The sequence below is a fragment of the Rhagoletis zephyria genome, unplaced genomic scaffold, assembly GCF_001687245.7.
Source record: "Rhagoletis zephyria isolate East Lansing unplaced genomic scaffold, Rhagoletis_zephyria_1.1 Rzeph_scaffold_03804, whole genome shotgun sequence".
NCBI classification, from domain to species: Eukaryota; Metazoa; Arthropoda; class Insecta; order Diptera; family Tephritidae; genus Rhagoletis; species Rhagoletis zephyria.
The window spans coordinates 37,847-51,902 of NW_016160887.1; the positions used below are offsets into that span (position 1 = coordinate 37,847).

Consider the following 14,056-nt stretch of genomic DNA (forward strand, 5'->3'; position numbering starts at 1 on the left):
GTTTATACGGATTCCAATCACCCGCAGTTTTTGCCCTATTGAATAGTTTTCTGGCCTGTTATCTCATTTGATCAAGCTTCTTACTCCACCAAGGCACATCTAGTTTGGATCTTACCTTTCCTTGGTGACAACTACTGTTGAAAGCTATTACAATATCAGAGTGAACCTTCTCAGCTTCATTATCAAGCTCCTGTTTAGTTATAATTGGGTTTTGGGGCTGTTTGCGCCCTCGTCTATAGTAAAGCGGAAGAGCTCCCAGTTGTTTTTCCTGGGATATCTCAGAACTACTTCCTGTTCGGAAGAGATCCATATAGAAATGCCCCGAGATACGCCAGTTTGTGACAGATGATGACATGTTTTGGTTGAATAGAGATAGGTCCACGACCTCCCCCTTAAAGCGTTTCTAAAATTCGGTTCACTACCACGTTTAATAATATTTATATTATAACTACTAATAAACTCGAGGAGGTACTCACCCCTTTTGTTGGTATCTGTGCAACCCCAAACAGTGTTATGCGAATCGGCGTCCAGCAGAGAATGCAGTGCTTTCCACTCTGGCGGCAGTGCTCAACAAAGTATAGACTTCTGCTGTCGGGGCCATCTCCTCTCTACCTGGAAAGTACCCTGAGGCAAGTACTGCCTCTTGTACATACCTTGGAGAGGGAATTTTGGCCCAAACTGCAACCACATTCCCCCATCATGAACTGTAAAAGAGGAAGAAACGTTAGTTTTTTGCTTAATAGCATCGCCACCCTTGGGCGAGGACTGGTGGCATTATGATAATACCATCATTGATGTTTAGACCTTTCACCTCGCCACGTAGTATCCAGGGTTCCTGGATGAAGGCTATACTTAGCCCTTAGTTAGCGAACCTCCTGCATGAAACTTTTGGCGCTGTTTTGGCATGAGGAGGATTCACTTAAAGGCATTTCAGATGCTTCGAGTTGGGGTTAGGCTTAGGGAGAGATGTCATTACTGGCACTCTTTGCGGGTGCGAGCAGCCACCTTCTTCCTTAGCTGTCCTTGCACCCCCTTTGCTTTTGCGGCTTTCAATAGCCGCTTTGGAACTGCCATGCAATGGTGCCTTTATTATATTCCGAGGAGGCTCAATGGGTCTGACATTTTGTTGGGCTCTGTCTAGCACCTGCTGCCGGCAGAATGTTGCTGTTAGTCGCGTAGGCGATGACACGCTGTCTTGAGCTTTTGGCAGCTCAGGCGACGGCTTCGTCTTTTCCGGCTCCAGGGACTGCTGCTTCTGCACCTTTTCGTCTGTTGAGAATTTGTGACTAAGTAAATAAGTATTCTACGATTGTATCTATTATGTTGTGTCTGCAAATAAATGTAATCTAATTATTGCATAATTTTTAAAGGTTCACGTAGGCTGCATTCCACCAATGTGCGACTTCCTGACGGTCGTTGATTCAGACATCGTTCAAGTGGCTTTAAACGCACTTGAAAATATTCTGAAGGCCGGAGAAAAATTTGCTGCTCGTCCAAATCCATATGCAATGGCCATCGAAGAATGTGGAGGTAAGTATTTATGTACATACATATATCATATAATACATATCTACATGTTTGTAATATCTGGAAATGTAAGGGTCAGATCGAAAAATAGTCTCGCCCAACGTGTTCACCGACCTTGAAAACATATTGTGAGACATTAAAAAACTTAATTTCTTAATGGATTTCGTACACGGATTGAATGAAGAGCAATTTTAANATGTACATACATATATCATATAATACATATCTACATGTTTGTAATATCTGAAAATGTAAGGGTCAGATCGAAAAATAGTCTCGCCCAACGTGTTCACCGACCTTGAAAACATATTGTGCGACATTAAAAAACTTAATTTCTTAATGGATTTCGTACACGGATTGAATGAAGAGCAATTTTAGGCATTTGAGGCGGAGGCACAAAACGTTCAGGCGAGACCTCTAAATCAGTAGTGGGCATTTCATAGCACGCGTACAGCTCAACTGTACGCCTTTCACACGTATATGCCAACACATTATATTGCCGAACAAAAAAACGAAGTTCAATCAATGAATCAGTCTCTCATAAGCTGTTGCCGAGGCATGTTGCGTTGTTTGCACGCTGCACAGCGCGCAGCTTTTGTCGAAAATTAGTTGTTGTGCTTGCATTTTTTTTGAATTCCAGAATCGTGCGCGCACAACTTCCTCGTTTCAACTGAAGTAATCGACTGAATGGCCGAATCGCCCGCTCTCGGCAAAATATTTACACTAACACATGCTCAAAATGTGATAGTATTAGTGCGCCCATCACTGCTCTAAATGTTAGTATTTTTGCACCAAATTTACAGAGGATATTTTTTAGCCATAATGGAAGCTAAAGCTCAAGAGCGTCAAAAAAACAGAACTTTAATTTATTTTACGGTCAGTCTATTGTACACATACAAGAGTGAACGGTTTCTATAACTTGTGTTTCCGTTGGCTTCATTGCGACGGAAGTTTTAAGTAGGTCAAGGTGCAACGGAAAATGGCGCAGAATTTTTATAAAATTAAATTTAATGTTTAACTCTGCTTTTTGAAAGGTAATTATGTATTACTTTTGGTTATTTTTATAATATTGCCTCACTGTTTTTTATGTTTTTTTCGGAATTTTGTATAGAGTATGTGAGTTTATGCGGTGACCGGTTGTTATCAAGANTACTTTTGGTTATTTTTATAATATTGCCTCACTGTTTTTTATGTTTTTTTTCGGAATTTTGTATAGAGTATGTGAGTTTATGCGGTGACCGGTTGTTATCAAGGTGATTCACCAAGACAAAGTGCTTATTGATTTATCAATTAATTGAAATTTATTAATAGGTTTATCAAGGCACTGGCACCAGGACAATTTTACGTATTGTAACTCATTTCCACGACAGCCGGTTCTACGTACCGGAATGACTCGGATTTTACCCGATCAAGGGCTGTTGTTTCGGCGATCTAACCCCGTTTAGCGATCTAACACAACAATAGACACACAAACAAACACAATAGCACCCACACACCGCCGCCGGCAACTCCTTGTCCCTCCGACAACTGCTCTGTTTGTCAGTCCAGAATATACCGTAACGTGACATCAGTCAAGTGCAACTCTTGCCTCGGCTGGTGCCACTTTAGGGCGTGCTCAGGACTTCGCAACACGCGAGATTGGACGAGTGACAATGTGGGCCCCTGCTGTGCTGCCCCGTCGCATCCCTCCCCCGCGACGCCGCCAACCACCACCACAAGGCAGGACCCCTTTTGCAGCACGTACAGCAGGGGGCCGGCAGGCAACACAACTCTTTAACACCACACATCACAATCGGTCTCCCAAGGCACACAAAGGTGCTATCAATTTAACCGTAACGGACTCCAGAGCAAGATCGAGGAGATAACTGTCTTTATGGGAAGGCATGGAATATTAATAGCTGCGGTCCAAGAGACGAAATTGCAAGGCAATTCAACCTGTTGAATTGCGCCGGATACAACGTGCACCGTCGAGATCGCGAGCGAGATAATGGTGGAGGTTTAGCGTTCATCACGCACCACCGGCGTAGTCATTCGATCACGCAGGTCATCAAGTCAGTCTACGTTCGATTGAGTTCGAAATTTTATGTATACATACCCCCTGTCACCAGCTGCCCGGCAGGATATCACCCTGAAATAGGTGCGCTACTCAGAGGTGAAAACCGTATGGTAGTTGGTGACTTTAACGCGCACCACGATCTTTGGCACTCAGAGCCTGTCAAATGATCGTAGGGGAATACATCTGGCGGAGCAGATAGACAATTCGACATTCTGCACAATGAACGACGACGCACCCAAGGGGATTATGGGCAGCTGCTGCAGCTCCCAGATCTAACAATTGTCAGCGCTGGTCTGATAAACAGCGTATCATGGCGACCTATGCTGACTCTAGCATCAGACCATCTGCCCATAGTCATCTGGATTGATAAACCTGCCGACTTTGCTTCCGTGGATCACCGAACTTATCTCAACTTTTCCAAAGCTGACTGGAAAGACTTCACGGATGTTACTGAGGGCGCCTTCACTGCACTACCCATACCAACCGACGTTCATGTAGGTGAACGTAAGTTCCGCAGGGTTGTCACCGTTGCTGCAGCTCGCTTCGTCCCATCAGGATTTATTAAGGATCCACGTCCGAATTATCCTGCCGAGGCGGCTGTTATAGCTGATGAGGGCGACAACCTTCGTCAGGCCGATCCCGGAAATCCCGGTATTAGGGATCTCAATTCGGATATTCGGCAACTTGTGAACGTACATAACCGGAAGAAATGGGAAGAGCATCTGAAGACCTGCAACTTCGCCTCTGGTGTGAGCAAGCTTTGGTCAGCCGTGAGGTCGTTGTCCAACCCGACGAAGTGCGACGACAGAGTCGTGATAGACTTTGGTGACCACGCTTCGTCGGACCCGGATAGATGCGCGAGCTATTTTAGCCGGCAGTTCATTCTGCATCCTCCGGTGGATAAAGCCAAACGTCGAGTGACCAGAAGGCTGCACAAAATGCCAAAACCTAGTGCGCCTCCTGTTTTCACCAGTGGTGAGGTAAGGGTAGCCATCGGGAAGGCGAAAGCCTCTAAAGCCATTGGACCCGACGGAGTATGCATGTTGATGCTGAAAAATTTGGGTCCTGCGGGAGTAGCGTACCTAACGGAGGTCCTCAACCTGTCTATGACCACTCTCGTCATTCCAGACATCTGGAAAATGGGGAGAGTGGTCCCACTGCTCAAACCGGAGAAACCAGCCAACAAAGGAGAGTCTTATCGCCCGATAACTCTCCTTCCCCCGGTAGCGAAGACACTCGAGGCCCTGCTGCTCCCGTACTTTACGAACCACTTGACCCCAGCGAAGCATCAGCATGGGTTCCGTAAAGTGCATAGCACAACAACAGCACTCAACGCCATAAACACTCAGATAACTCGTGGCCTAAACCGAAACCGCCCCTGTGAGAGAACTATTCTAGTAGCGTTGGACCTGTCCAAGGCGTTCGACACTGTCAGTCATTCAACGCTACTAGAAGATATAAGGGCCTCCTCACTCCCACAGGGACTCAGACGATGGTCGGCGAATTACCTGATTGGTCGACACTCGTCAGTAATTTTCAGAGACAAAACTAGCAAGCCACGTAAAATTAAACAGGGGGTACCACAGGGTGGTTTCCTGTCCCTGCTACTGTTTAATTATTACATCTCAAAGCCTCCTCAGCAACCAGAGGGTGTTAATATAGTTTCCTATGCTGACGATTGTTCGATGATGGCGTCTGGGAATGGAATTGATGACTTTTGCTCGAAAGTAAGCGGTTACCTCTCCGAACTTTCTCGCTTCTTCACTGCAAGGAGCCTTGCCCTATCCCCTTGGTTTATCAAACAACCTCTGGACCCGTCAACCTACCGACATTCACAGGGAATCAGTCTCAACTGCCAGATCGAAAAATGGTCTCGCCCAACGTGTTCACCAACCTTAAAAACATATTGTGAGACCTTAAAAAACTTAATTTCTTAATGGATTTCGTGNTCGAAAAATGGTCTCGCCCAACGTGTTCACCAACCTTGAAAACATATTGTGAGACCTTAAAAAACTTAATTTCTTAATGGATTTCGTGCTCGGATTGAATGAAGAGCAATTTTAAGCACTTGAGGCGGAGGCACAAAACGTTCAGGCGAGACCTCTAAATCAGTAGTGGGCATTTCATATCACGCGTACAGCTCAACTGTACGCCTTTCACACGTATATGCCCACACATTATATTGCCGAACAAAAAAAAAAGAAGTTCAATCAATGAATCAGTCTCGCATAAGCTGTTGCCGAGGCATGTTGCGTTGTTTGCACGCTGCACAGCGCGCAGCTTTTGTCGAAAATTAGTTGTTGTGCTTGCATTTTTTTTGAATTCCAGAATCGTGCGCGTACAACCTCCTCGTTTCAACTGAAGTAATCGACTGAATGGCCGAATCGCCCGCTCTCGGCAAAATATTTACACTAACACATGCTCAAAATGCGATAGTATTCGTGCGCCCATCACTGCTCTAAATGTTAGTATTTTTGCACCAAATTTACAGGGGATATTTTTTAGCCATAATGGAAGCTAAAGCTCAAGAGCGTCAAAAAAACAGAACTTTAATTTATTTTATGGTCAGTCTATTGTACAAATACAAGAGTTAACGCTTTCTCTAACTTGTGTTTCCGTTGGCTTCATTGCGACTTCATATTTGACTTACAAACANACAGAACTTTAATTTATTTTATGGTCAGTCTATTGTACACATACAAGAGTGAACGGTTTCTCCAACTTGTGTTTCCGTTGGCTTCATTGCGACTTCATATTTGACTTACAAACAAAATACGGGAAGGAATTTCAAGATTTCAACCCTGTTTTTATGAAACATTTTGGCTGCGTTTCTTTATACATTCCGGATAATCCCATTTCACAGCCGGAATAAACAGAATGCGTTTGAAATATACGTCACCATATCATCAGGTACGTTCTAAAGAATAAATAAACAAAAAAGTTTATTCCAAACGTTCAGAATGAATAAAGAAATGCAGCCTTTATTCAAATCACTTTTTTTCTTTTAATCAAAATATGTTGAAATAAAAGTGAAACTAAAAAAAAAAAATTGCCAGAACCCCCTGGCTACGGCCCTGCCAACATGCTTGAATATTTATTATATATCTCCTGTGAAATTTCTTATACAACCTTAAATCAACATGCCTTTTACAATTTACTTATACGAAAACATGATTCAATAATGAAAGGTTTTGTAAGAAAAACTTTCTCTCACTCTAATTTTATCAATGACATTCCCACCCTACTCCTAAAAACAAAACCAGCGATATTTCTTTTCCAAATTTCTTTGCAAGTTTTAGGAACGTTTTTANTATTTTATCAATGACATTCCCACCCTACTCCTAAAACCAAAAACAGCGATATTTCTTTTCCAAATTTCTTTGCAAGTTTTAGGAACGTTTTTAAATTTTAAGTAACGAAACTTTTACCTTTTAAATTTGAAGAAATGTTTGTTCTGCATTTGCTGGTGACAATAAGACAAAATGGTTGAGAATCGTTGGCCTACAGAAATTTAATGTAGGATAAAGAGACGAAATTCCCCTATATGCCGCTTAGTTGTGTTTGTCGACATTCGTGGAGACCTATTGCTTCTGCCAAGGCGTTGTAAAGTAAAGCGCGAAGTAGTTCTGGTAAATGAGTCAACGAAGATATTTAGGCATTGACCTACACAATACAATCATGCAGTGGAATTCTGACAATCGCTGCGCTAAATTTCCATCGCTAAAATTCTCTAAATTAAAAGCCGTGGGGTCTAAAAGTACACAATATGGAAAAGTAACAGAAGCAAAGTGTAATCAGGAAAATCTGGCATTATGAGAGTCATGTAACTAAACGTTGCATGTTGTTAATCGCGCGTTCTTTTGGAGAGCTGGAATCCGGCTGCTGGTGTCTCCGAATGAGACATTAACAAACCGCGTCCATGAGTTATAATTGCACACTTAGGCACTTCTCATTTGAGGATGTAGATCACGCTCCCTGTCTCAGCCGTCCAGTAGCTGCGTGTCCTTTTTATTCTTCCTGTGTCCGGCACGAAGCGCCAATCGCGACTATGTAAGCCAATATTTAATATTCTGACGGCGGCATAATCTCCCCAGAACACTAACAGTGCAACATCAAAGAATTCGAATTGCCATATTCGAAGCAATCGAGCCATAACCGCGAAAGAAATGTAAGCTCTAAATGTTTTTATNGGACCTATCGACTGCTGGGCTTAGTCAATGGCGATATAATTGCACACTTAGGCACTTCTCATTTGAGGATGTAGATCACGCTCCNAGTTATAATTGCACACTTAGGCACTTCTCATTTGAGGATGTAGATCACGCTCCCTGTCTCAGCCGTCCAGTAGCTGCGTGTCCTTTTTATTCTTCCTGTGTCCGGCACGAAGCGCCAATCGCGACTATGTAAGCCAATATTTAATATTCTGACGGCGGCATAATCTCCCCAGAACACTAACAGTGCAACATCAAAGAATTCGAATTGCCATATTCGAAGCAATCGAGCCATAACCACGAAAGAAATGTAAGCTCTAAATGTTTTTATTTGGCGTTGTTTAATCACAATTCCATAATTCTTCCACAAACAAATAGCTTCTTCATATCCATCTATTGTAAATGGTACTGCAAATAATTTGCAAGGCAAACAAACACGCCAAAAAAGTAGCTCATAGTGGACCAACCATTCTCGAGTTATGCGCCGTCTGGCGTACGCAACTTTCGTATATATAGATACATACATGCATAGAAATATTTGTTTTTAATAACAATCAGGGGCTATATTCGATGTAAGTAAGCTGGTTTAAATTAAATAATTAAATAAAATTCGTTGTTGTTTTGAACAACCACTATGCCTTTTTGCGGAATTTAGCTACCATTTTAGGAAGTGTGATTGAATTCTTCCCTTTTTTCTTGCTTCCAAAAACCTTCCCTGTGGGTGGGAGTGAAAGAGTGAGAGTTTTAGAAAAAAGCTACTTACAAAACCTTTCATTATTGAATCATGATACGAAAATATAATTTTTTTTTTTTTTTCGTGTTCTTAGCGCGGCTGCACATTAACGTTAATTTTATCAATAAACGAAAATATAAAATCGTTTTTGCTTTTTACATTGATAATGTTATCGTTATACATATGTTTNTTGTTTTCGTGTTCTTAGCGCGGCTGCACATTAACGTTAATTTTATCAATAAACGAAAATATTAAATCGTTTTTGCTTTTTACATTGATAATGTTATCGTTATACATATGTTTATTAAAAAAAATTTCGTTTTGTTAATTATCAGAAAAATATGTCAACAATTTTGTTTCGTTGATTATAAAAAAAAATATCAAAGAAGGAAAATTGTTTCTGCAGCAACCAAAAAATTTAATAAACACGCAAATTTCATTATTTGGTGGAATTGCGGGAACAATAGGTCGTAGAAAAGTAGTAGTAGAGAAAATTTTAGTTATAAGATATGCCCACCAGCTAAGCGTAAACGATGTCTTTAAAAATGAAGAAGCTAAAAACTATTTTAGAGAATACCGCAATGTAGTGAGAAAGCTGCGGACGCCAGGAATGCACAAACTGTTATCGTCACAAAATTTATTACCTCTTGGTTTCGGAATGAAGACTACCTCTACTTTTCTCCAAAGGAGTGGGAACGTGGCCAAATTCAAGACAGGCCCTAAAGGCTCTTATTAGAGCCCCTATAATATAAGCCTGTCTCCTCCATAATTAAGCAATTTTCGATACACACCATTTGGGCGCGGGTATTTTTAAGGTCGTCAAAAGAGGCTAAAGAAAACCTCACTGACTCCTCAGTCACCACCTGTGATGCTATGTACTGGTTTAGTCTGGTGGCTCTTCCCGTCGCGCTATCCTTCACCATATCTCTGCCTGGCCAGAAAGTATCCTGCTACCCAGAAAATTAGTTTTGTATTTGTCTAGCATCGACGTGGTATAAGTTCCATCGGATTTTCTGAGAGAATCAAGCCTAACCGTCAGACCCTGTTGAAGTACCTTACAAAGCCTGGCAGGGTCTTTCATGTTGTCGATATCATTGCAGAATTCTTTATAAGAGCTTAATTTTGACATGCGAATTTGCCTGTTATATTCCTTCTACACGTTAATATATTCGAACCAGTCCTCCTCTCTACGGGGTTTTAAACCCCTATTAAGAAGTTCCCTGGACCTATTTCGAAGTTTGGTGAGTTCAGTGTTCCACCATGGAACCGCTGTTCCATGCCTGCTCCTTCTTAGCAGACATATTTTCTCAAAACAACCAATCGAAGTGCTCGTTACCTTGCGGGTCGCCTCTTAACTTTTTGAGTTTAGAGAGATTTGGTATTCTCGTTTCAAGGAACGAAGCAAACTTCTCCCAGTCCGCCTTTTGAGGATTCCGACCGTTTTCCAATTGANGGACATATTTTCTCAAAACAACCAATCGAAGTGCTCGTTACCTTGCGGGTCGCCTCTTAACTTTTTGAGTTTAGAGAGATTTGGTATTCTCGTTTGAAGGAACGAACCAAACTTCTCCCAGTCCGCCTTTTGAGGATTCCGACCGTTTTCCAATTGATACCACACACTATACCACAGAAACTTTTTCAATTATAGAAGCATTCTATGATAACTGCGATATGAATGCCACTGTAGCAGACTATTGGGAGTCAAAAAATTTATTCACAGTACCTTGTACCAGCCATATAAAATTATACATGCATCTCCCTCTACGCAAATTAGCGTAGAGCGAGCGTTTTCGACTTTAATCTACATAATTAATGACTATAGGTCAGATTTGAGTGATGATATCAATGAAGCCATATTAATGCTGCGCCTTTATTAGTTTTCGCATAATTTGTTAACAGCGTTTTGTTTTCTAGTTGTCAATTATTTAATAAAGACAATTCGCATAATGCTATAAATTTTGCTACACAACTCTCATTATAAGATGCACATCTATGACATACAATTTTCTTCTTAAATAATGAAACAAAAAAACTATTGATATTTCCTTTTTGATAATCAACGAAACGAAATTTTTTTTGTTAACATTTTTTTATAAATAACGAAACTATTTTCTTTTTATATTTTGTTTATTGATAATAAGCAAATGAAATTTTTTGATAAGTTCTTTTTTTTAATAAATAACGAAACGAAATTCTTTTGTTTTTATAGTTATGCAGCCCTGGTTCTAAGTACTTAAATAATTGTGTATGTCGGTGTGTACTAAACTCCTGCGCAATTCCATTTAAACGGCCTAACAAGACATCCCATCCCATATATGTAATACTCCTATATTGGCAGTAAGAGCTAGTACCGTCCGAAAACACTATAGTACAGATATATAAATAAACACGTACGAAAGAAAAGGAACACATTCGTTTATAAATAAACATGTACACAACACATATACAAAAACGGCACTCAAGTACACAATACATTGACAAAAACCGTACTAAACTGTCTCGCTTTGATTTCGGAATGCTTACACATTGAGAAGTTAGCTTACTGCCAATATAGAAGTATTACATATATGTCCCATCCGATCGTCGCGCAAATACTTTCTCTCCTTTACTCTAATCGTTCGGGTCAAGTGTGAGTAAGCATAAACCAGTTTCTGCAAGCGTACGTAAACTACCGATCAATAGCAAGACGCGTAAAGTATTTACTTTGCCTTCCGCAACTACTGCGAGTAAAAGGTATTTGACAGTAGAGTACTCTACTGGTAGTACTTGAGTATTTTCGAAGAAAACATACTTTTGTGGTATCTGAATAAAACTAAGGACAGGAATGTATGGAGCTATGAAGAGAGCGACGAGCAAAACGTACTTTCAACTAAAATGCTGATATACATACCTAAGTACATATGTATGTATGTGCATAGATACCCTGCAGTACGGGGGAGTGACTACAGGACTGCTGAATTGGTAGCTACCTGATAAACACCGTCAATTACCGACCGACTACTTGTAGTGTATTTCATCGATTACTTTTACAAGGCAATGTCCTAGTCGGTAGTCACCATCGGCTCTCTCTGCACTACCGGGAGTTACTAAAGTAGTCACTTGCGTGATTTATGGGCGCCCTCTGTCGTAGTTTGTCGATATTCTGCTTACGACTGGTTCGACTCTGCACTACCATGTGCACTACCACGGGTTAATAGAGTAGCTACTTACCTAGGAGTCGGTGCAGTAGCGGTTCAAAAGTAGCGATTGACTCCAGCAGTACTGGAGGGTTGCTCTGTCGCTTCACTGCAGGAAAACCAAGTTGTGGGGAAAACCCTGACGATATGCGTACATGACCCCAGGGGTTTGAAGATAGCGCAAATTGATGTGAAAATTTCAATTTCATATTAAATATATTTGTGAATGCATGTACGTATGTAAAAATGTAGTTTCGATTTAAAAAAATCGGATAAAGTATTTCTTTCGCTATTTATACACCTCTAATTTTAGTATTTATTAAGAAAAACTCTAATGAAATTCAAAAACTATCTCTTGCATTTGGTTTTACTCAATACCTATTTGAGCTGTCGCACAGTGTTATCAAAAAAAGCTATCAATGGGTAGGTTCAGAAGGCGTAGCAGTTGAACGCAACCGTTGCTAAAAAAATCAGTGATCGTTATGAGTCTTCTGAACGACTTCATACATTAGCTGTCAAATTCAACTCTCAAAGGTACACACCAACATGTTGTCTCAAATGATCNTCCATAAAAGAAGGAAATGGGACAAGGTGTGGATCTTTTTTTTTTTATGCATTTTTAATGCATTTCATTCTAATTTGCTCCTATAGGGTTATGCAAGGGTAATGCAGATCTTTCACAACAATTAGATGGGATGTGTTGACGTTTTCTTAAAATTTTTTTACACAGTTGGTGCTACAGACTTTAGCAAACTTAGTCAAGGAGTGTTACTCAGTTGAACAATGCCTAAAAGTGATTCAAACGTTATAAGAAAATGGTCGTTATGCAAGAGCTGCATTTAGCGATGAGGCACATTTTAAAATAAACGGATACGTTAACAAACAAACTGCCGAACTGAATTAGATGAAATGGACTTGGGCAATATGTGGTTCCAACAGGTTGACGCCACTTGCCACACAACGCATGAAACAATGGCCACATTGCAAAAAAAGTTCCCAGGATGCATTATCATACGAAGAAACGAAGTCAAACGGCCGCCGAGATCTTGCAATTGCCAATAAGACCGGTCCGGTGCGGTACTTTTGAATCACCCTGTAAATATTGTTTGACTAACTAAAAAAAAATTAAAAAGGTTTATAACAGATTTTTTGGTACAAAGGTATTTTTATATATATATATTTCATATTTATTTAAGAAATGAGGCTGTATCTATAAGACTTTAGAGTCTTTTATAATATATCAACAGTTTGTAAAATTGAATGTTTGTACAAAGTAAACTTAATACTAACAATATATCAAATAGCAACAAAAGATATTAATATTTGTATTTTTAATTAAAATTAAAATTAAGACTTAAAATTTAAGGCTAGATATAATAAAAGGTCAGGCATATAGATATAAATACGAATACACAAAACACTACGAAACACACAAAACAATACGAACATACAAAATTTGGTTTAATAGTAGAAGTGACAGAGACAGAGAAATGATAACAATTTAAGCGCAACCACATTCATTGTGCAGATCTAAAGTAATTATGCAATACCTTTCTGAAGTTACTCCGATTCATCGCTGCTTTTACGGACTCAGGAACTGAGTTCCAGAGCCTTACAGCATTAATGAAGAACAACCTAGCTGAAGACAAGTAGGAATATTTGGGGACATTTATAAAAGATAAAAAAAAAAAATTTTTTTTATTTTTTATAAAAACTATTTTTTAATAAAAAATAAGCTTGCNATCTCCTGAGGCCGTAAACGTAACGTGTAACGTTATTAAACGCAACATCAATTTTGTGAAACGAAATAGAGTCAAACTTGCTATACACCAGCCCACAGTACGTGATCTGCGGCACTATAAGCTGAATAGCTAACTTTCTTCTTGTATCTAAGGGTGTAAACGACGCTGACATTCTTAATCTACGTAAAACAGCATACACGTTACTTACAACATTATTCACATGGTCAGAACAGCTCAACATAGAATTAACAAATCCTAAGTTTCTTATCTTGTCAGTCATAATCAGGACGCTATTACCAATAAACAGTTTTGGAATATCTTCCACATGTACTACACGTTTACTAATGGGCAACACATACGACTTTGCAGCATTTAAGCAAAGACAATTATCGTGGGCCCACTGTGAAATTGCAGACAGGACACTATTAATATTAAAAAACACAAATCTTCAACAAGACCAATTTGACTGGACAAGTACAGATGTCGTTTTAGGTTNACACTATTAATATTAAAAAACACAAATCTTCAACAAGACCAATTTGACTGGACAAGTACAGATGTCGTTTTAGGTTTAACGTGAGTACCTGCAGCAATCCAATGCCGTCCAATCT

At 40.0% G+C, this 14,056-nt stretch overlaps 1 protein-coding gene across 1 annotated transcript in view; it reads left to right on the forward strand.

The window, feature by feature from the left end:
- The window catches only part of LOC108369692 (karyopherin alpha1), a 47,115-nt gene that overhangs the window by 26,910 nt on the left and 6,149 nt on the right, over positions 1 to 14,056 (forward strand). The window contains exon 6 of the mRNA XM_017624857.1: positions 1,371 to 1,530. Coding sequence (XP_017480346.1) covers positions 1,371 to 1,530 — 160 coding nt within the window. The remainder of the gene's footprint in view (positions 1 to 1,370; positions 1,531 to 14,056) is intronic.